The sequence below is a fragment of the Balaenoptera musculus genome, chromosome 4 (genome assembly GCF_009873245.2).
Source record: "Balaenoptera musculus isolate JJ_BM4_2016_0621 chromosome 4, mBalMus1.pri.v3, whole genome shotgun sequence".
In the NCBI taxonomy this organism is placed as follows: domain Eukaryota; kingdom Metazoa; phylum Chordata; class Mammalia; order Artiodactyla; family Balaenopteridae; genus Balaenoptera; species Balaenoptera musculus.
In genome coordinates, this window is record NC_045788.1 from 76,519,241 (window position 1) to 76,542,592 (window position 23,352).

The 23,352-nt window shown below is 51.5% G+C and overlaps 1 protein-coding gene across 8 annotated transcripts in view; it reads left to right on the top strand.

Annotated features, from left to right (window-relative positions):
- Positions 1-23,352, top strand: part of SEMA5B (semaphorin 5B) — a 159,680-nt gene that overhangs the window by 113,373 nt on the left and 22,955 nt on the right. For 2 of the 8 annotated variants that reach the window (XM_036851157.1, XM_036851160.1), the window contains exons 9-21: positions 913-1,048; positions 2,224-2,431; positions 2,541-2,748; positions 9,850-9,967; positions 10,117-10,298; positions 11,397-11,540; positions 11,760-12,274; positions 12,462-12,680; positions 13,144-13,314; positions 13,417-13,566; positions 13,905-13,949; positions 14,392-14,597; positions 14,835-15,919. In XM_036851157.1, the coding sequence (XP_036707052.1) occupies positions 913-1,048; positions 2,224-2,431; positions 2,541-2,748; positions 9,850-9,967; positions 10,117-10,298; positions 11,397-11,540; positions 11,760-12,274; positions 12,462-12,680; positions 13,144-13,314; positions 13,417-13,566; positions 13,905-13,949; positions 14,392-14,597; positions 14,835-14,993 (2,461 nt within the window). In that variant the 3' untranslated portion in view covers positions 14,994-15,919. Of the gene's footprint in view, positions 1-912; positions 1,049-2,223; positions 2,432-2,540; positions 2,749-9,849; positions 9,968-10,116; positions 10,299-11,396; positions 11,541-11,759; positions 12,275-12,461; positions 12,681-13,143; positions 13,315-13,416; positions 13,567-13,904; positions 13,950-14,391; positions 14,598-14,834; positions 15,920-17,905; positions 17,982-18,115; positions 18,299-23,352 lie in introns of those variants that run through there. The other 6 variants (XR_005019736.1, XR_005019737.1, XM_036851161.1 and 3 more) reach the window with 6 other exon arrangements.

The window sequence follows — 23,352 nt, forward strand, 5'->3', positions numbered from 1 at the left end:
ATTATGCCCGGAAGGGCCTTGTAGACTGCTTTAAGGGTTTTGATCTTTATCCTAAGAGTGAGGAGACGTTATTGGAGGGTTTGAAGGAGGACAGCGACTAGCTCAGATGTGCATTTTGTAACACTCACTCCGGCTGCTGTGTGGATAATGGACCCAGGCTGCAGGGACAGTGCAGCATCCTGGAGGAGACAGTGGGGACTGCGACCAGGCAGAGGGGAGCGAAATGCACACATCTGGGAGAGGGACCGAGCGCAGAGAACAGCCCTGGAAACACTTGGTGTAGTGGTATCCTCTCTCCGAACTGCCCACATCAGACTCATAGAAACGTCTGAATCCATGACTGAAAGGGATCTGAGAGGTCATCCGGCTGCGGGCGGTGGGCTGCAGCATAGATTACTGGTTTGGCAACGAAGTTGTTGTTGGTTTTTCTTTCTTTTAAATAAAATAAATAAAGCAGAATCGATTGGAATAGAAATATCAGAGTATAATCTATTTAGTAAGGGTGCATATTGTTTCATGAAAATTCATTGCAAATGTGTATGTGTGTGTCCTACTGAGCTGTAATATAAAATATATTTCTTACAGTGGGCCAGGGACTAAAATGTTTGAAAACCATTGACTTTATTTGACCCTCCCACTGAATAAACGAAGGGGATGAGGAGGTAGCACAGAAGGATCCACCAGGGCTTCTCATCAGTGGGTCTTTCTTTCCCGGAGGCTTTCCACGGTGTGAAGACCATGTTTCCTCCTTCTGTGATACCCCTGTGGCGCGGAAGGCACCAGAGTCATCACAGGTGCCTAGTAAGCCTTGGAGCTGTGCCATGCTGTGATTTGACAGCTGGCCATGGGATTTAAGGGGAAGGTGCCGAGGCCTCCAGGGAAGGCAGCATGCCTCCATCTCTTGCCTTTCAGAAACAGCATTGCCGCATCTGCTGTCTGCGCCTTCAACCTCAGTGCCATCTCTCAGGCTTTCAATGGCCCGTTTCGCTACCAGGAGAACCCCAGGGCTGCCTGGCTCCCCATCGCCAACCCCATCCCCAATTTCCAGGTACAGCTTCTCCTCCCCTTTCCCTCTCCTCACATACCACCCTCCCCCAGACTACCAGCCGCAAGCTGATTCCCAGCTACTTAGTGCAACCACCAAATGTGTCCCTGCTGATCTATGCCCATCTGTGGGGTCTGCGATGGTTCCCTAAGAGGGTGGTAACCTCAAGACTGTGGAGCAAGAAAGGGAGAGAGGGTGGGATGCAGAACAAGGGAGCCTGCTCTGAGCCATCTCTAAATGTGACCCCTCACCTCCAGAGAGGCAGGGAGGTGGGACCTCAGCTCTACTCAGTGTAGGGAACCAGGAGAGCAGTCACAAGCTATGTGGCCAGAATTCAGGGATTTTTAGCTGGAGTTTGCTTGCAGTCTACCCAGTATGGGTACTAATGCCTGGAGGATCTCTGAGCGCCAGGAGTGGTCAGAGCCCAGCCATGGGTGGTGTGAGCATCCCCAGTGTGGAGAAGGGGAAGTAGCCATGGGACAGAGAAAACTGCAGATGGTTGATTTGCATATCCATCCAGCTTCCTGACCAGGAGGCAGAATGGAGCAGGGAAAGACCTCAGGCTTTTCAGTAGTACAATCCTGACCCAGATCTAGCCCTCTCTGTGTGACCTTGGGCAAGTCACTCAACCTCCTTGAGCCTCTTTACCCTTATCTGGCACATGGGGATAATACCATCGACCTCATAGATAATGCTGGAGGGTTGATATGCACCTGAGGTGGTCCGTAGAATGTAGTAGGTGCTCAATAAATGGTAGTTGCCTTCCAGCTTTGGTTTAGAAGGCGTAAGAACCTTGAGCTGATAGGGACATGGGAGAAGGAAGGCAGGGCTTGGCCCAACATGGGGGAGGGGCACCTACAGCGACAGCATGAAATAAGAGGACACTTGTTATCCACACTCATATGATCAGTTTCTAGATAATCCAGCCCCCCTTTCATCTTCCTTGTCCTCTTCTCCATCCCTGCTAGGTCCCTCATCCTCCGTCTTCCCAGCCCCATTTTCCCTTAGTTCCCAAAGATGAGGCATCTTCCTGGAAGAGGGTGCAGGGCACTTAGCGGGGGATTTTGGGGGGCGGGGAGCAAGGATTGGAGAATCAGAGTCTGGGTTGCGAGGAAGGAGGGATACGGGATCGCGGCAGCCCGGCGGCTGGGCACGCGTGACCCGGTTCCCTGCCGCAGTGCGGCACCCTGCCCGAGGTGGGCCCCAACGAGAACCTGACGGAGCGAAGCCTGCAGGATGCACAGCGCCTGTTCCTGATGAGCGAGGCCGTGCAGCCGGTGACACCGGAGCCCTGCGTCACCCAGGACAGCGTGCGCTTCTCACACCTCGTGGTGGACCTTGTGCAGGCCAAGGATACGCTCTACCACGTGCTCTACATCGGCACGGGTGAGGCCGCCCCGCCCCGCCGGCGTTCGGGGTGGGAGGAGGTTGAGTGGCAGGGGCTGGGCCGCGAGGTTCCGGGGCCTTTAAGGCCACCCTGATCTGGCCCCTCCAGAGTCCGGCACCATCCTGAAGGCGCTGTCCACGACGAGCCGCAGCCTCCGCGGCTGCTACCTGGAGGAGCTGCACGTGCTGCCCCCCGGGCGCCGGGAGCCGCTGCGCAGCCTGCGCATCCTGCACAGCGCCCGCGCGCTCTTCGTGGGGTTGAGCGACGGCGTGCTGCGGGTGCCGCTGGAGAGGTGCGCCGCCTACCGCAGCCAGGGGTAAGCGGGCGCCGCGGGAAGGCGGCCGGGCGGCCGGGCGGGCGGGCCTCCAGACGCAGATCCCTGCCGATCGCGCCGGGAGCTGGCGCTTAAGAGGTGGAACTTCGGGGTCAGGTCGTCCTGGGGTGGCATCCTGGCGCAATCTCCAGTTGTGTGCCTTTGGACAAGTCATTTAACCTCTCTGAACCTTGGTTTCCTCCTCATAAAATCTCTGCAGGGTTTTTGTGAAGGATAAGTGGGATAATCTGCCGAAACCACTTATCACTCACCTGGGGGATATATGTGCTGAGCAAACGGTGGTGACTGTCGTTATCCCTGTTGTCAAGCCCACAGTTAGGGCCTGGTGGCCATCTCTAGACCACTTGATTTACTCTCAGTCCCTTCAGTTCAGAGAATGGTCTTTATCTTTGAAACCACAGCACTTGCTATGCAGATGTGATGGCAGATAGGAGATGATGCTTTGAGTCAGCCCCAAGTTTGCTTCTGTAACTTCCCCACTTAGAAGAGGCAGAAAGGCCTGGCATGGATGGGGTGGAGGTGAGGAAACATGTGGAGATGGGACGTTGGCTTCCCAACAGCTTCTGCAATCAGTTCTCCATACCTTAGCTTCAGGTGGATTCACAAATTTGGCAATAATGACATTGACATTAAAGGGGGAAACAAAAGCCTATTCCAAAGCCAAATGCAAATGTATCTCAGACTCCTAAGCATGTGAGGCTACCCTGAGCTGCACCCGCTCATTTTGGAGATAATTCAAAAATTGCCTTTAGCTGGCATAGCCACAGCCATGTGGGCTCCTGTGGCCTTTGCAACACAGGGACCTCCTGGCTGTGCCCATCTGTCCTCAAGATTTGGGAGACAAATGGCATCCAGGCTGCCAAGCGTTGTTTTCCAGCCCCGGTGGAGCATGCTGGGATCTGAGCAGAGGCCTGGAGGGCCAGGGAGGAGGCTAGAAGGTCATGGTGTGACAGCGGGGAGCCGGGGGGCGGGGAGGCAAGTGCAGTGGGCAGGTACCCAAGCTTCCCTCAGCCCCAGCACAGGGCTCCATCAGCAAAGCACCAAACATTTGCGAAGCCCTCCCATGCTCAGAGCACTTCACAGGGCTGTCGGTGTGAGAAGAGGGAGGCAAGATGAAATAGGTCTGGAACACTCGCATTTCCCTCAGGGCTCTAGATGTCTGGTTGGGGAGAGAAACCTTGGCCTGAATCTGACATGTGGGGAGAGAATGGGGTACAATGGGAGGGACTTGCGTGGTGGAATTGGATATACCTGGAACTCCATCTCAGCTCCATCATCTGCCAGCTATATGATCTTGAGCAAGTTACTTAACCTTTTGAGCTTTGGCTTTCTCCTGGGGAAAATAGGAGGAAATGTGATGAAGCAGATGGTATTTACTTTTGGCAGAGGAGTTGTAAGGATTGGGAATAATGCTCACAAAGTGCCTAGTCCAGCGAGTCATCATTGGTAGCTAGTGTCCTTATTCCTTTTTTATCTCCGCAAATGCATTTAGGGGCCCTCCAGTCTCCTGGGCTCTCTGGAGTCTCAGAATTTGTGACATTGGATACAGACAGCACTGCTTGGCAATGAATCATGGCATTTCCCTCTTATGTTCTTCTTTAACTGCTGTGTCATTATGAAACTTTTCACAGGTACCGTGTTCTTTAAGAGGTTGTAAATCCTTGAAGGCAAGCCCAATGTCCCAGTATTTTTTATACTCCACCAGGGGGCCATGCCCAGCCCCAGACACAAAGTGGCCTTCTACACATGACTGATCCTGCAGTTGATTGATTGCTTGACCTGAGAGCAGGCTGGTGCATGAGAGGAGTGGGGAATGGGACTGGAAAGTGGATTGAGGCCAGCTGAGAATGCCAAGGGAGGATTTTGACTTGAATCCTGTGACTGGGGGCACTGAAGTGGTCTTTGAACGGGGGAGTGGTGTGATGGGCAGTGTGAATAGGTGTCTTACAAAGATCAATCAGACAGTGGCGAGCAGCATTGTCTCGGGGCAGATGGTTGGCCAGCGTGAGCTGCTGTGGCTCTAGGCCAGATATGACGTGATGGGGTCTGCAGTGGAACGAGAGGAGGGACGATGCCGGACGTTTCCCCATTCACGTGGTGCTGCAGACAGGGGACAGGGAGTTTGCAAAATGTGGCCAGGTGGAACAGCAAGGTAGACAGAGGTCAGTTCGGGGTCTGATACTTTTGGTTTCCTGAGTTTGGGATAAGAGGCCTTGATATGTACAGTTGAAACCCTGCCATAAAGCTATAGGTGGATCTAAAATGTGAGGTCTCATTACTGCAAAGTTATAAAATGACCAGAGTAAGCCCGTGCTGCCAGCAAGCTGTGCGTTCTGGGAGTCTGGGAGCCAACTGCCCATCACACTGTATCAGAATTTATGCTGTTGTGAGGCAGTTTGTCACGGGGTTTTACTGTGTCTCACGAGAGACATTTCCTGCTTCTTTCCTCATTCCTTCCAAAGCTGTCAGGAAGCTGAGGGTGGGTAAGAAGAGGCCCCTTCAGGCCCCCTCCTCTGTCCAGAATCCAGGGGCTTGTCTCTAGCACCCTCCTTTCACTCAGGCAAACCTCAGCCCCATGGGGCACGACCAGGACCCTGGCCTGGCCAGAGAGACCGGTGCTCACAGGAGGAGGAGCAGAGGGAATGAGTGGCTGGCTGGCTCTACAAAGCAGGTGTTTTATGTATGAAGAACTGCCCCCTTCCTCCTTCCAGCACGCCTTTCATGCTGCCCTGGAGGGAGGGGCCCCTTATTGCCAGCTTATCCCAACCTCCCTCCCTGGCAGGGGGTCTGGGCCCCATTCCACTACCATCTTAAGTAATGGCCACTTGCTCCCAAGCTCCACCCTGGACAGCTCCCATTGTGAGATTATTGCTACGCGGTGCTGGAATCCGCCTGCTTGCAAATTCCACCATCCATCTCTGTCCTGCTTTGGAGCCCATGAAATGAACCTGTTGCCTTTTGTAATGGCTGCTTGAGACACTGCAGTAAAAAAGACATGATGATATATTATTGGTCTGATGGCTGCTTTTATGAAAGGAACTCTAAACTGCCACCCACTCCTATAGTCGGAGACACACTTTAACTCTCCTCTGCTTGGAGCTTTAATTTTCTTAAGAACATTCTCTGCTCTGGAAGCTCTGGAGTGGCCTTTGGCCAAAAGCAGCAAATGTGGACAAGAAAAGAGCTCAGGCGCTGGTGCCAGGGGAGTCTCGCAGGTCCCCTCAGGCGGCCAGGACTGGGGCAGGGCAGGGCAGGGCAGGCGTGTCCATGGAGAATCTGGTCTCCTCTTTCTTCTCTGGGAGAATGGAGAGCAGGAGAGGCTGAGGGTGAGGGATCCTGAGTGAGGGGCTGGGGCCAGCATCTACTCTGTGTTTTGCTTCACTCTTTTCTTATCCTGTCATGGATTGGAAAGACAAGGCACTTCATCTCTTGGCTTGAGAACCCTGACAAAAGTGGCCCTGGAACAGCAGTTCTAATGCTGTTCATTGCAATCACCTGAGGAGTGTTTCAAAGACTCTCATGCCTGGGCTTACTCCAGTCCAGAAGGCCCAGAAATAGGGTTTTTTGTTTTGTTTGCTTAAGCTTTTTAAAAGATCCCCAGGAGATTCTAATTTGTTGTCAAGACTGGGAACAACTGTCCTAGAACTGGTTAGGCCCTAGATGAAAGAAGTAGCATGAGGCAAGTTGCATTCCTCCAGAATCTTCTGTTTTTATCTTGTGTAAATCAATTCAAATTATCTGCTCTCATCCATTCTCTCTACTGGCAGACATTTGTTTTCGATGGATAGAATCGTATATATGTATGTATGTATGTATGTATTATTATTATTATTAATCACTCGTCATGGCTAGTTTTTTTTTAAACTATTTAATCTATGTTGCTTATAAAGTGCCATATCAGTGCTTCTAGAGTTTGATGCCCATTTCTGAGAACTGAGGGAAATACACTCAGGAGTGGGCTTTACTGAGTTCTGATTGGCTGAATCTGCTAGCAGCAAATTTGACCCAGATGTCAGCCAGTAAGCAGAACCTCAAAACCACAGGATGCTGAGACTACTTTTGCACATGTATTGTATTCAGTCCTATGATGTCTAGTTTGATGTATTTGCTGGCGAAACACCCCTAAATCAAACCATTGATCCCAAATGAAAATATGAGCACCTGTACATTGTATAATTCACACAAATTGCCCTTGAGAGAATAAAGTGGAAACATAGTCTTGAGAAACAGATGAGTGTTCTGGATTCCCAGGTGGGCCAGGGTATGTTTACTGGGGTCCAGCGAGGCTGTCACTCACTGAAACCCCGCGCATCGCCTCCTTAATCGAAGGTCATGGGTTGCTGGAGAAAGGGACAACACTGTCTTTGCCCTCCTCTGGCAACAAGGGGGAGACCCACCCTCTTCTTCTTTTTTTTTTTTAAATTTATTTATTTAATTTATTTATTTTTGGCTGTGTTGGGTCTTCGTTGCTGCGCGCGGGCTTTCTCTAGTTGCAGTGAGCGGGGGCTAGTCTTCACTGCGGTGCGCAGGCTTCTCATTGTGGTGGCCTCTCTTGTTGCGGAGCACAGGCTGTACGCACGCAGGCTTCAGTAGTTGTGGCACGAGGGCTCAGTAGTTGTGGCGCACGGGCTTAGTTGCTCCACGGCATGTGGGATCTTCCCGGACCAGGGCTCGAACCCGCGTCCCCTGCATTGGCAGGCAGACTCTCAACCACTGCGCCACCAGGGAAGCCCCACCCTCTTCTTTATAAGGTCTCTGTATAACCTCTTTTCTCTTTGGTCTATTGAACTCACTGAAAATAAAGAACTCGCCTGATAGGTGACTTTCCCTGAAGCTTCAAGAGAAAAGAAAGATTCTATCCTGGAGACACCAAAAGGGGCAGCCCCTTGACTCCTTTGTGTATCCCTTTAGCCCTGGGCAGCCTTGGCCCCTTTGGCCAAAGGAAAATCCCTCTTCAGACTCATGTCATTGCATGGGCTCCCCAACCCTCTTTGTCATCCAGCACCTCCTTAACCCCAAACCTCTTCTGCTTTCTAACCTCCAATTACTGCCTCACTCTCACTCTCAGTGCTCTCCTAGGCCCTCTGCAGCAGGCGCACTGCTGTGGAGCAGCCAGGCCTGGCCAGAGAGGGTGGAAGTTGGGCAAAGGAGGCAGAAGGGACCCAGCAAATCCCCTGAGGTTGGCAGTGGGCTCTCTGGGTGTTGGAGGGAACTTCCTTCAGGCTTCAGAATCTGATATTCTGTTTACTTAGCAATGGACAGCAAATCCTGATTCCACAATTCCCATATTGTTTTACCCCTCCTTGGAGTCTTACCAGTAGAGATTTAACTTTTGTTGTTGTTGTTAAAAATTGTAGAGGATACAATGACTAAGTCAGAAGTCAAAAGGGAAGAGAGGAGCCTAGGTTATGAGAAGTGGGGGCTTTGGCACATGCATCAGCGTGTGAACCGTTACCTCTCCTGGCTCATTTGAGATAGACCTGCCTGGGAATGGGGACCTGGGATGTGACCCCTGGCTCATCCCAGCCGGAGCTCATTCTTATGATGCCAATGCATTGGACTCTGGGTCCTGCCACTGAGCAGCACAAACATGTGGATGCCCAGGTGACCCTGGACTATGCCCAGGTGTCCCCTGACCCTGCACCTGTGTTTTGAGGCATGGGCTCACGTTCACTCAGTGTGTGAAGTAAGACACAGCCTCCAGCTGGGAGGCAGGAGCATGAGGGGAAGAGTGTGGTGGGGGGCTCTAGGTTCTAGCCCCAGCTCTGCCATGTACAGTTTGCGTGATCTTGGGGAAACGCCTGTTCCCTTCTCTGTGACTGTTCCCTCCTCTGTGACTGTTTCCTCCTCTGTGACTGTTTCCTCCTCTGTGACTGTTTCCTCCTTTGTACAATGAAAAGGTTGTTTTATGGATCCCAGTGATTCTCAGTCTGGCTCCCATTAGAATCACCCTCAAGCTTTTAAATCCCCAGCCCACCCACCCAGAAATTCTTGTCTGGGGTGGGCCCAGGTATCAGTATTTTTTTTTTTTTTTTAATTTTTATTTATTTATTTATTTACTTTTGGCTGTGTTGGGTCTTCGTTTCTGTGCGAGGGCTCTCTCCAGTTGCGGCAGACGGGGGCCACTCCTCATCGCGGTGCGCGGGCCTCTCACTATCGCGACCTCTCTTGTTGCGGAGCACAGGCTCCAGACGCGCAGGCTCAGCAGCCGTGGCTCACGGGCCCAGCCGCTCCGCAGCATGTGGGATCCTCCCAGACCAGGGCTCGAACCCGTGTCCCCTGCACCAGCAGGCAGACTCTCAACCACTGCGCCACCAGGGAAGCCCAGTATTTTTTAAAAAAAATCCTTTAGGGACTTCCCTGGTGGTCCAGTGGTTAAGACTCTGCGCTCCCAATGCAGGGGGCCTGGGTTCGATCCTTGGACAGGGAACTAGATCCCACATGCCGCAACTAAGAGCCCGCATTGCGCAACAGAGATCTCTCACGCAGTAACAAAGATCCCGCAGGCCGCAACTAAGACCCGGCGCAGCCAAATAAATAAATACCTACTATTTTTTTTTAATGAAGGAAAATTTTTAAAAAAAGCTCCTTTAGTGATTCTAACGTGCAGCCAGGGTTGAGAACCACTGGGCCAGATCATCTGTAAGGTCCTTTCCATCACTATAATCAGAGTGTCTAGCAGGCAGGAACTACCTCTTTGGATTTCTGTTCACCACGTCTTCACCTGTGGCCCTAGATGAGGACTGTGGGGCACCCAGACTCAGGGAAGGCAGTAATCTCTTGGCGAAGTGTGTGGGTTCTGGAGCACCACAGTGTGAGTCCATGGTCGGCTCTGTTTCCTCCATGTAACATGAAGATAATAACAGTACCTTCCTCATTGAGTTGTTGTATTGAGTTAATTCATGCTTCTAAAGTGCTTAAAACGATGCCTGGCACACAGTAAGTACTCAGTGAACTTCGTTATTGTTGTGGAGGACAACTGAATGAAAGAAGTGCCCAGAGGAGCGTGTCCAGGTGTATTCTTGGGATGCAGGTGATGGTGGGAGTCCAGTGGGCTTGAGTCTCTGGACCTCTGTCTGGCAGGGCATGCCTGGGGGCACGGGACCCGTACTGCGGCTGGGACGGGAAGCAGCAACGTTGCAGCACGCTCGAGGACAGCTCCAACATGAGCCTCTGGACCCAGAACATCACAGCATGTCCTGTGAGAACCCTTTTGTACCCCCCACCAGGGACCTCTTCCCCCGAATTCAGGCCATGACTCTCCATCAGTGTCCCCACAGCCCTGGGACCTTGTACCTTCCCTGCCCCTGCCTTGTGTGACAGGGTCCTGCTCCTGGTGTGTGTCTGCAGGTGCGAAATGTGACTCGGGATGGGGGCTTTGGCCCATGGTCACCATGGCAACCGTGTGAGCACTTAGATGGGGACAACTCAGGTTCTTGCCTGTGTCGGGCCCGGGCCTGTGACTCCCCCCGACCCCGCTGTGGGGGCTGTGACTGCCTGGGGCCAGCCATCCACGTTGCCAACTGCTCCAGGTATGTGAGGACGCAGGGCTTGCCGGCGGTGGCCTTGGAATGGGGGAGGGGGGATGGAGGGAACGGGGCATCCCCAGCCAGCTGTTTGCACTAAGGGACAGAAAACACTTCAGGGCTGTGCAGGGCACTGGACAGGTGGCTGATGTCTGAGGCAGGAAACATGAGCCCTGGGAGAGTTCCCACTCCAGTGGGAGAGAACTTTCTGCCTCGCGGTGCTCTTAATACAAAGAGGCATGGGAGTTACCCTAGCCAGATCATATCCTCAATAAGCCTTGCAGTCCCAAACAGGAGGGACAGCATGGGATGGTGGTAGCTTAACCACTCTGAGCTTCTCTAAATGAGGGTTACAGTGCCCACCCTGAAGGTTGTTGGGAGGGTTAAATGAGATCATATTATATATATAGAGAGAGAGAGAGAGAGCTTGCACACTGCCTACTGCCTGAGGACTCCCTAAAGTGGTTAAAATAAATAACCCATAATTCTTGACACTCTTAAAATAATTTTATATACACTACATTTATTAATTTAACCATCACAACAACCTCATGGGGTAGGAATACAATCATTATCCTTACTTTAAAGATAAGAGTATGATGAGGCACAGAAGTTTTCGGTAACTTACCCAGCCTTAAACAGCCAGTAAGTGGTAGAGCCAAAATTTGAAAATTAGGGGCAAAGGAGACAAGAGTGGGTGGTGTCTTGAGGTTGGAGCAAAGCATGTGCAGTAGTAGAATGGGGGAGAGAGCATGGGTTTGAATACCAGGGTCTGCCAACCAACAAGCCTGAAACAAAGGTTGCAGATGGCAAAGGCCTTCTCTAGAGAATATGTCCTTTTCCCCTGCGAGTAGAGGCCATGTGGGTATACCTTTGTGCTCTAACCCTAAGCACAGCCTGATATATGAAAAAAGGCTCTCAATGCATGTTCGAGGAGTGAACAAATGAATGAATAAGTCATTCCTGAGAAGGCCTGGTTAGGAACTATCTCCTGTCAATGGCACTTCCTGACAACAATACAAAATCCATCTATGCAGATGTGATTAGATCTGAGAAGCTAGAGCTCAGAGGGTCATTTCTCTCTATCCCCTCCGGCCCCACCAGGAACGGGGCGTGGACACCGTGGTCATCTTGGGCCCTATGCAGCACCTCCTGTGGGATTGGATTCCAGGTCCGCCAGCGAAGTTGCAGCAACCCTGCTCCGCGCCACGGGGGCCGCATCTGCGTGGGCAAGAGCCGGGAGGAACGGTGAGCTAGGGAGGAACGGTGAGCTAGGGCGTGGCTATTGGTTTCTGCGACAAGCCAGCCCCGAGGTCCCCGACTTCCCGGGCCCCCTAGAAGGTGGCCTGGATTCTCCAGCTGGTCCAGTGGACCCTCGTTTTCCCAGTCTCGCAATCCCAGTGACCTCTCATAGGGAAAAGGGTGCCCGTTCCCTAGAGTAACGACTCCTCCCCCTCTCCCCGTCAGGTTCTGTAACGAAAACACGCCTTGCCCGGTGCCCATCTTCTGGGCATCCTGGGGCTCCTGGAGCAAGTGCAGCAGCCACTGCGGGAGCGGTGTGCAATCGCGGCGTCGGGCCTGTGAGAACGGAAACTCCTGCCCGGGCTGCAGCGTGGTGAGGGCCGGGCCGGGGGCGGGCGGGCGCGGGATGCCCAGACCTCGAGCCAAGGGGAGGGCAGAGACGGGGCGGGGGGCGGAGCGCGGGGCAGGCCTGGGGCTGCGAGGCTGTGCAACAGTACCAGTCCTCACCCCGAAGGAGTTCAAGACTTGCAACCCTGAAGGCTGCCCCGAAGTGCGGCGCAACACGCCGTGGACGCCCTGGCTACCGGTGAACGTGACCCGGGGCGGGGCGCGGCAGGAGCAGCGCTTCCGCTTCACGTGCCGCGCGCCGCTGGCCGACCCCCATGGGCTGCAGTTTGGCCGGAGGAGGACGGAGACCCGAACCTGCCCCGCGGACGGCTCTGGAGCCTGCGACACGGATGGTACAGCCCTGCGCCTCCCCACCTGCCACCCTCCCTCCCAGGCCCAGAGCGATGGGGCGGGGCCGGGAGTGAGAGCTGGGGGAGGAGGGGGCGGGGAGGGGACGTGCGGTTTGGAAGAAGGCGGGAGGCCTTTGGGCTGCCGTGGGAGCCCTCTGTGGCTGAGGCCAGCCCCCCTGTATCCCCCCAGCCTTGGTGGAGGAGCTCCTGCGCAGCGGGGGCAGCTCCCCGCACACGGCGAGCGGGGGCTGGGCCGCCTGGGGCCCGTGGTCCTCCTGCTCCCGGGACTGTGAGCTGGGCTTCCGCGTCCGCAAGAGAACGTGCACGAACCCGGAGCCCCGCAACGGCGGCCTGCCATGCGTGGGTGACGCTGCCGAGTACCAGGACTGCAACCCCCAAGCTTGTCCAGGTGACCCTCCACTAAGGAATCTGGCCCAGGGAACCCCCATCGGGGAGACTCCCAGGCCTACCCAGGCTACAGCTAACTCCTGCTTGGAGACCTCTCCTCCCTGCCAACTCTGTACAGGGGCCCCAGAGCAATTTTCTGCCCTGAACATGGACACGGCAGCTACTCCCAGGGACCACGGCATTTCCTCACCCTCCGTGTCACTGTTTTCTCTCCTTTAATGGGTTAGCTAGACAAGGAGCTTGATTTGAGGCGGAGTTGGTTTTTGGTGTCCCCTCTGCAGCCTGCATTTCCCCTGCCACCCCTGAGGGGAGGGGGACTCCCTAACCGTGGACTGTAGCGCTGGGGCGGGGCGGACGTTGAGGGCAGTGTGGCCCTGAGAGGCCTAGCCTGGGATAGGGTAGAAGACCGTCTTGGGCCATGCCTGCACCTGCAGCCCCTCTTCACCCACCCCATCCCCTTGCAGTGCGGGGTGCCTGGTCCTGCTGGACCTCTTGGTCCCCATGCTCAGCCTCCTGCGGTGGCGGCCACTATCAACGCACCCGTTCCTGCACCAGCCCCGCCCCCTCCCCGGGCGAGGACATCTGTCTCGGGCTGCACACGGAGGAGGCGCTGTGTGCCACACAGGCCTGCCCAGGTACTCAGTGCATCTGGCAGGGACTGGGGAGCAAAGCGGAGCCTGCCCATCCCCCCTAAGGGGGTCTGCGTGGTTAACCTCATCCCAACCCACACCCCACAGAAGGCTGGTCGCCGTGGTCTGAGTGGAGTGCATGCACGGAGGATGGAGTCCAAAGCCGTGGCCGGCACTGTGAGGAGCTGGTCCCCGGGCCCAGCACGTGTGCGGGAAACAGCAGCCAGAGCCGCCCCTGCCCCTACAGGGAGATTCCCGGTAGGTCTTCGAGCCAGCGCCTTCACACCAACCCTTCCTGCCCTGAGCCCCCAGCTTCCTTCCCCTTCTGAAGTATCCTGGGGGTGCAGGATGAAATGCCGGGGTGGGAGGTTCACACACTTCGGGCCTTTGCCCTTCCTCATTTAATGGATGGGCCGACCTTTCTCAGAGGTGGGGCCTGGAGGGAGACCAAGGGCAATGAAGGTCCCCAGGTGCAGTCCCACAGGTCAGCGCTGACCCAGGGGTCCTCCGAGACACACACCGACACACACCGCCCTGGAGGGACCCACATGCTCTCCTCCCTGCCTCTTACACCCACTCTGCTTGTCTTCCTGCAGTGATCCTGCCTGCCTCCAGTGTGGACGAGGCCACTGGCTGTGGAGGTAAAAGGAACCTGCCCCACCTCATGATGCTGCCCTACGATCCACGCCCCCCCCTCCCCAAGGAGGAGACCCATCTACTCCGAAACCTGGAGTCTCTCCACTTCTCGCTCCAGACCCACAAACCTTGTTGAGGTCCCGCACTGCTTTAGACCACATGTGGGGGAGTCTGGGCGAGTCCATCCATGCCCCTCAGCGAAGAAGTGGTGGTCAAGTCTGTATTCAAGAAGAGTCCCCCAACTCCACACCACTGGCTGCCTCCTCTGACCCAAGCCACAGGTGGTCCTGTGAGACGGGCCCCTGGTGACAGGCCACGCAGCCTTCCTGTTTCTGATGACTCTGGCTTCAAAGCCCTTCCCTTTATGTCTCACAGCCTCCTATTGGGAGGCAGTTGGGGGTCTTCACAGTGGCCCTCTCCTTACCTCTTGTCTCTTCCCTCTCCCAGGGTTCAGTCTCATCCACCTGGTGGCCACAGGCATCTCCTGCTTCCTGGGCTCTGGGCTGCTGACCTTGGCGGTGTACCTGTCCTGCCAGCACTGCCGGCATCAGTCCCAGGAGTCCACGCTCGTCCATCCCGCCACCCCCAACCACCTGCATTACAAGGGCGGGGGTGCCCCCAAGAATGAGAAGTACACACCCATGGAATTCAAGGTGGGAGTCCTCTCGGAGAAGCAGAGGGCAGTGTGAAGGGTGCAGTGGTCCTGGCCCTAAGCTGGACATAACTAGGCTGGGCACTCGGGAGAGAGCAGTGGTGTTGTGAACAGAACACTGTGTCAGCAGCCAGAACGTTCTCTCATTGACTGGCTCCTGATTTCCTTGCTCTGGCCTGTCCTCTTCCCCCGTCTCTCCCTTTACCCCTTCCTCTCTTGTTCTTTCCTTCTCCCACAGACCCTGAATAAGAATAACCTGATCCCTGATGACAGAGCCAACTTCTACCCATTGCAGCAGACCAATGTGTACACAACCACCTACTACCCGAGTCCACTGAACAAACACAGCTTCCGGCCTGAGGCCTCACCTGGACAACGGTGCTTCCCCAACAGCTGATACCACTGTCCTGGGGACTTGGGCTCCTTGCCTTCCTAAGGCACAGAGCAGGTGGAGGTGGGACGGTGGAGCCGGTTTGGTTTTCTCCCTCTGCACTAGGCCAAGAACTTGCTGCCTTGCCTTGTGGGGTCCCATCTGGCTTCAAAGAGCTCTGGCTGGCGGTGACCATGGGGGAGAGGGCTGGCTTCAGGCTGGCACACGGCTGCAGTTCCAGCTCAGCCCAGGTCTCTCATGGCCCCCTTGGAACCCACCATCATGCTGATCTTCCCTGCCATGTCTGGGCTGTGGACCTACTAGGCGTGTGAGGGAATTGGAGAGTGGAGATGGCAGGAGGGCAGGCTTTTAGGTTTGGATTGGAAATGACGGCCCGTGTAGCTATCAAGGGCTGAGTCTGCCCCTCTTTGGCTGGCCCCAGGAAGGGCCTGGGCTACATCCTGATTATCTCTGAAAGAAACTAGTCAAATGGCCCCAGTAGTTCTGGATTCTCTGCCCAGGGCTGGGTCATTGTGGTGCTGCCCCAGTGTGACATGGGGACCAAGGCTGGCCCAGGTTGTCCACCTTTGCCTAGCAGTCTGTGCTTTGCCCAGCGACATCCCTCTAGTCAGAGGCAGTGAGGACTGGGGTCTGGAGACTGATCTTTGCTGAGAAGTCCTTTAATCTGGGCTGGCACATTCCTCAGCCTTTCCCTCAGAGTGCACGAAAGGTGACCTAGGAGAAAGGGAGGCGGGAGTCCATTCTCCGTGCTGCTCTGGAGACTGCTTTCCAGTTGCTGCTCAACAGAGCTGTTGGCTGAGACCTGCTTGGGAGTCTCTGCTGGCCCCTCATCTGTTCAGGAACGCACACGTGTACACACACAATCACAATCTGCCACAGCAACAAAAAGGATGTTGGGCTGTGGTATTAATAATTAAAGATGATATCCAGTCTCCAAATGTAACGTTGTCTTCATGCATATATGTGTGGGCTCCTCTTGGCCTGGTCTGGTCAATTAGAGCAATGCACTGGGGTGGCAGATGGTCTTCTCAGGGTGGGGGAGATGACCCCAGTAGAGTTTGACTTTCATAGAGGATAACTTTCCATTTGTAAGTAAATCTCCACGTACACACGTTGCCCTAAACCCTTGTTGGATAAGAGGCATAATCACAAATTCACAAGTAGGGACACAAGTACACCAAAGGCAATACAACAGGAGATTTCTGCCCATTGCCTTAGCAGCTCTACTCGGCAACACTTCCGCAGTGGAAATGTGTGAGTCCAGCAGGGGAGTATTGGTGAAGGTTATTTAATGAGGTGCTTACATTGCTGAGTTTAATAAAACCAGAATTGACTGAGAAATGAGTAAATCTGTGAGGTGGGGGAAGCCCTCTGTAGTTTTTGCTGGATTAAATCAAAATAGCCTCAAAGCCTCAGCCCACCAAATCAGTGGTACCATTTTGGATGAGATCGATGGACATGTTAAATTCAGAGAGCAATTTCCTGACTTAATTGGCTGGATCAATTCTTACAGGATTTGCAGCAAAATCTATTTGTAGCTCAGGCTGTAAAGTGTGAGATCCCGGTGGTAGAGGAAGTAGAGGATCTTGGGGAGGGGAGGAGGAGGAAGAAAAGAGCGCTCCTGGGCCTCGTGTCTTGGACTCCCTTGTGCTTACTGGGTCAGCTGCAATAGCAGTGTCCTCAGGCCAAGGTGGAGCCCAGTCAGTGAGAGCTCAGGGGACATAATGACTATTTCTGCAGTTTGGGGATTCCTCACTGGGTTTCTATTCACCCCATGAATCCAGAGCCTATAGGGGCGTGTGTTAGATCTTGGGGTTTTGTATTCCCTTGAACCTGGTAGAGCCAATGAAGTTCAAGAGTGTTCCAGGGCCCAGGGTGCTTGCTTCACAGGAGCCACTCATATATGTCAGGCACTGGTCAGGTCTGTAGCAAGCAGTCATGGAGAATTCCCAGGTCGTACCCAGCCACTATTGACTGGAATGGCATCAGTGGAATGGAAACCCATGTGTGTCATGGCAAGATACACACCGCACGTGTGTGCATGCGCACACACACACCCTGAATTCTCTGTTTATAAAAACTGTTGTGTTTTTGGAAGCATGACCATTCATAACTCAGGAAAGGATCCACACTGCGTGCAGATTAGCTTGCATGGTTGGCAAAGGCTACTTCCTAACCAGTCGTGGCCCAGAGGTGAAGAAACCAGGAATGTGCTCCCTGACAAGGAGGGTGTGGTGCTCTCTGGCAGGTGTTGGAGGCCACATGGAGGGCTGCATGATGTCAGGAAGCTGAAGTGTGAAAGATAAAGGGGCTTCATAGGCCCTGCTGGCTCAGCAAGAACCTTCAGCAAGAGGGAGGAAGATGCCGGATTGTTGCTCCAGGCCTTCTTGAGCCCTCTTGTCTTGAAATATCTGTGTGTGTGTGTGTGTGTGTGTGTGTGTGTGCGCGCGTGCACGCGCACACATTTTCTTATTAAAGTATTACGTGTTCATTGCAGAAAATGTAGAGAATTCAGGAAGCCAAAAAATACAATAACAGTTATATTGAAAAGCAAGGCAGAGACTTGGGGATTTTAAATGGTGGTGTCTCAACATCACTCCAAAAGCAAAGAGAACAAAAAAGCTCTGTCACTATTTTCAATAAAACTAGGATGTATCTGTAATCCCAAATCATAATACATGAAGACAAAGTAGATGAAGGAATAGCAATCATCTAAAAGAGTGGATGTGGGTCAAACTTGAGCACCCAAACAATTTCAGAAAGAATCAGAAATTGGAGGAACAAAGTATTGGGGAAGGTGGGGTTAAGGTAGGAGCCTAAAAAGAGAAGGGTTGGTTGAAAATCTGTGTGTAAGCTTCAGTTAGCCCTCAAGTTGTCTTCACTCTTACAGCTAGGTCACCACTCCTCTCTCTCCACAGAGGATGCTAAGAACAATATGTTCCCTTGAGATACTGAATCAGAGAGGCCCTGAACGTGAGAATACCAGGCACAGGGGTGGCTGTGTTGCGAGGGGCTCTTTGGACAACTGGGGGACAACAGACTATGATTATCAATGAAATTCAGCAGTTGCCTTTTCCAGCTAATCCAAGACTCTGGTACCCAGGTTTCTCCCCCTCCTCTTCTCTCAGGCAGAAGATTAGAAGAGGATTCTTTGAAGGAACAAATCAAACCAAAGATTCTAAAAGAATAAGCCATCTGGTCATTTGTGTAGCAGGTCCTACAGTGAAATACACTCATTAGCAAGCAGTGCCCAAGTGCACAGAGCTTGCAGTCAGTTTCTAGTAGCTCACTCTTAAATAAGAAGGGACAGGGACTTCCCTGGCAGTCCAGCAGTTAAGACTCTGTGCTTCCACTGCAGTGCAGGGGCCACAGGTTCCATCCCTGGTCAGGAAACTAAGATCCCACATGCTGCGTGGTGTGGCCAAAAAAAAAAAAAAAAAAAGGGCAGAATAAGGATCACAGACATAAGAGAAAAAGCCCTAACGCAAAAGAAAGACCAAAACAAGTACACAGATACAGAGAAACCCAATGAAAACAGAGAAAACTCAATGAAAACAGAAGAACATTTCAAAGAAATGACAATTCTTCAGAAATAAGTGAAGGTATTGCATTCAGGAGACAAGAACAAGGTGCAATAAAAAGGATAAATTAAAGCTCTTAGAAATTAAAAAGTATGACAGCAGAAAACAAAAACAGTAAAAGGGTTTAAAGATAATGGAAATTTCCCAGAAAGTTGAACAAAAATACAAAGAGATGGAAAATAGGAGAGAAAAGATAAGAGAATTAGAGAATCAATCCAGGAGTTCTAACAGCCAATAAAAAAAATTCAGAGGAGGAACTTACCTAAGAAGGAATACAGGAAAATCTGACAGAAGCAAAGAACGAGGTATCCAGATCAAAGGACCCACACAGTAACTAGCACCTTTATGAAAAATATTTACCCTGAGGCACATAAACATGACATTTTAAAATTTCAGCCTTGAAGAGAAGACTCCAACAACAGACAAAAAGATTAGGAATATGCATGGTATAAAACCTCTTACAAGATTTAAAGCTAGAATATAGCAGAAATTATCCTCAAAATTCTGAAGTAAAAATGTTTGGTTGTGAATTTTATACCCAGCCAAACTATTATCATATGAGAATAGAATAAAGACATTTTCAGACATGCAGGGTCTCAAAAAATATATCTCACACATGCTATTCTTTCACTAAAATGAGAGTAAACAAAGAACAAAAACATGGATCCAAGAAAAAGGGGATCTAACAGAGGAAGGGCATGAGGAGAGATATCAGGCTGACAGCAGTGCAACAGGCCTGGAGAGCAACAGTCCAGATTAACCTAGGAGGAGAGCATGCACCCAGAGGGACCCAGGGAAGACTGACTGAAACAGGTAGATTATCTGGCTACCTGTTTATTGGTTTCCATACCAACCTTGGTATGGAAAATTATATGAAATTTTACTTTATAAAACCGTTGGAGCCGTGGGGAAAGACTTAAATTTGGGTTCAAAGAAAAATAAGACAAAAACAAACAAACAAACAAAAAAAACCCACCCTTTCGTTCTTATTGCATGATTTATTTAAACTTTTTCTTTTTTTTTTTTTAACTTTTTCTTTCTTAATATAACACAGGAACAGAAAAACCACACAAAAGTGTAGCTTAATGAATAAAGAGCAAACACCTTTGCAATGACCGCCCAGGTGAAAAAATAGAACTTTGACAAACACTCTGAATCCCTGTCTTCTGTCCCATCCCTGTCACAACCACCTCTCCACCCTCCAAAAATGAGATAATGATTAACACTAAGAAAAGCAAAAGAACATACAGGAAAGGAAAGTGTGCAACCATGATATTTGTATAATCATAATAATTAAAACACTGTATATGGACTTAAGCATTACTTCCCATACAGATATATTACAACTTTTTATCATGGGAGAGACAACATCAGAGGGACAGGCCTTTGAGCTTTTGGTGCCAACTGAATGTTGGGGTGAAAAGTGGGAAAGAAAGGAATAAAAACTTTTTTTTTTAAATTTATTTAATTTATTTTTTTATGGCTGTGTTGGGTCTTCGTTTCTGTGCGAGGGCTTTCTCTAGTTGCAGCAAGGGGGGGGCACTCTTCATCGCGGTGCGTGGGCCTCTTACTATCGCGGCCTCTCTTGTTGCAGAGCACAGGCTCCAGACACGCAGGCTCAGTAGTTGTGGCTCACGGGCCCAGTTGCCCCGCGGCATGTGGGATCTTCCCAGACCAGGGCTTGACCCCGTGTCCCCTGCATTGGCAGGCAGACTCTCAACCACTGTGCCACCAGGGAAGCACCCCCAAACTTGCTTTGACAGCTGGCAACGGACAAGCACTCTTCCTCCAGTATCCATTCTTCGTATTCATTGTGTGGGAGGGTGGCTCAGTCTCTAGCTTTACTGCTCACCAGCTGTGTGACCTCAGCAAATCTCTTCCCTCTCTGGGTTTCTGTTTTCTGGCCTATGTCATGTCAGGTTTGAGCCCAGAGTCTCTACCAACTTCTATGATTCCTAGAGCTTTGGGAAAAATTCTTGCACGTGGTGCTTTTTCCTCTATGATGCTAGCCAAGTGCTCCAGTGTTGCTCTGGCCCTGTCTCTGCCACCTCTAACTTGTCTCAGAGTCGGCTGTGCTCCTCAGCGCTGGGTCATCTTCAGGGGACACCAGGCACCCTGAACCCGCTGTCCTCACACAGGAACCTGGGGAAATGTCTTCCTCAGAGTCTCCCATTCTTGACTCCTGGGCCCCAAGTTCCGCTTCCTTGAGGCGGATAGAGGTGGACAGTGGATACACATGCATATAATGTGTATTTGTGTGTCACCAAAGTTTGGCTTTGACCTTGCTATTCAGCCCAAAATCTGTGAATTGGCCTTCAGCCTCAGCTTTTGGAAGTTCAACTGTAACAGGGGCGGAGTGCACGCCCGTTAGGGCGAGACGTTAGCGCAGTAGTTAGAGGTCCCGCTCCGCCAGCGGTCGGCCTCGCAGGGCTCTCCCGGCAGAGGGTGCGGTGAGAGGCGGATCCCGGCCTTCTCCCTGGGGCCCTCCAGGGCCCTTGGCCGAGGGGCCGGTGGGTGAGCTGGGGTTCCGGGGACAGGCTGAGGGCTGTGTCCCGCAGAGCTCCAGAGCGCTCGCCACGGCCGACCACTGGCCGGGCCCAGGACCCAGCTCTGCGACCTAATGGGGCCGCAGTCCATGGAGGCCTCAGCAACTGGAGTATATGGACACTGCCATTAAGGTAACAGCTTCAACCAGCTTCAGTCTCTCCATTCAAGTTTCAAAAATTGGTACAGCCGAGACCGGTTGTCTACCCCTAGGAGGTGGCCAGAGGTCAGGGTTAGGCTGCAAGGACGTCGCACGTCGTTACTTCAGGTCGCCTCTGTGGTGGGCTGTTCTCAAAGAAGGGCGACTGTGAGCTGGGAATTCGCCTGATTGGTATTCGCCACAACATGTACTCCTGATCCTACACAAATGAGTCTCTCCAGTGTAAATGAAAAGCCTGAGGGCCGGCTGGGTCCCAGGCGCCTGGCGGGCGTCCTCAGTGGTGACGGCTGGGCAGGGTCTGGGGACCTGGCCCTGAGGGCGCCACCAGCTGAGATCTGCCTCGTGGGCCGGGCCTGGGCACTGGCGGGTGGACCCAGCCTGGGTGCTGGATGAATGCTCCCGGGGAGGGTAGCCGGCCCCGCAGGGACCCCCTCCTCTTAGCCAGGACCTGGACCTCGGAGGGTGAAGGTTGAGCCTTGGGACCTTGCCCTTTCTCGTCAGAACAGAGAATAACATTTGTTTTGGTGGAGGTTTACAGGAACATTGTGACCTGACCGTGACCTGACCTCAAGAACAAAGGATCTGACACCAAGAAGTTTGCAACAACTAACCACGCCCCTCCCTCACCTTTCCTATAAAAGGGCTTTGCTGAAAGCTTTTGTGGAGTTCTGGATTTTTAAGGCTTGAGTCACCGATCTCCTTTCATGGCCCTGCCATAAACCTTTGTCTGCTCCAAACTCCAATATTTTGGTGTTGTTTGCCCTCACTGTGCATCAGGCACACAGGCTTGCGTTCGGTAACATAAATAGCTGAATGTGTACTTCATCATTTAGAGCACCCTTGAGCTTGTACCTGAGCTACAGCCATGGTTACATAGGTTACTGGTATTTCAATCAGCTCATCAACTCTGGTGACATGCACAGGGCACGCCATTTAGATTTATTGTTAATAGATAACACTCACTATAAATGTCTAGATGAATCTTGAAGTGAAAATCTCTTTATGCTTCATATGTTAAAATTCAGTCAGTTGAACTATATATGCATATTTAGTACTGTAAGAGTAAAATGCCCCAATAATAAACAATGATTGTGAAAGCTGCTAATTTTATGTTCAAACACAATTAAGCCCTTTAAAATAGCAAATAAATAGGGAACAAGACTCAGAGTTAAAAAGAATATTGAGAGAGAATGTTAGCTAGATAACTGTAGGAAAACATTACAGTCTTTGTGAGCTAATAAATGTTAATTTAAAATAATACAGGGCAAGGACTTCCCTGGTGGTCCAGTGGTTAAGAACCCGCCTTCCAATGCACAGGACGCGGGTTCGAGCCCTGGTCGGGGAACTAAGATCCCACGTGCTGTGGGGCAAGTAAGCCCGTGCTCTGCAACTACTGAGCCTGAGAGTCACTGCAACTAGAGAAGCCCACTCACCACAACGAAGAGCCCGTGCGCCCCAAGGAAGACCCAGCACAGCCAAAAATTAAAAAAAAAAAAAAAAATACAGGGCACAATAATAGAGATTTGATTAAATCATAATTCTAATATTTGCCAACTGGCTTGGTGTCTATCATTCATTATGTTAAACAAAATAACCTTTAACCATTATGTTTAATTTGGTATTTAATTCCATTTAGGTTATGAGTCTCTCAAGAATAAATTCTATTTGGGAATTCACGTCTTATGAAAATGGATTTCTAGAAAAGAATGTCAGTTTTTTTACTTCAACATTTCATAGGCAGAAAAAATTACCAAATCATGTATAATTTCCATGATAAATCACCTTTAATCTAGACATAATAAAGAACATAAAAGGAATGGAGAAAAGAAAAAAGTCCAGGAAAATGTAATATCCAAAAAAAAGTCTGGCTTCTCTACTGTTCCCAGTGAAGTGAGCATCTACTTAGCACCACAAAACTGCAGCTGACTACGCCAAGCAATTACTTTTCCTGTACTGTAACGTCAAGTTTAAAATTTAAATATGTAATATTAATTATTTGATTTCATTAATATTAATATAATTTTAATAGCAAAATTATAAGAATATTTACATTCTTTGGGATGAGATTTCAGATTAATTC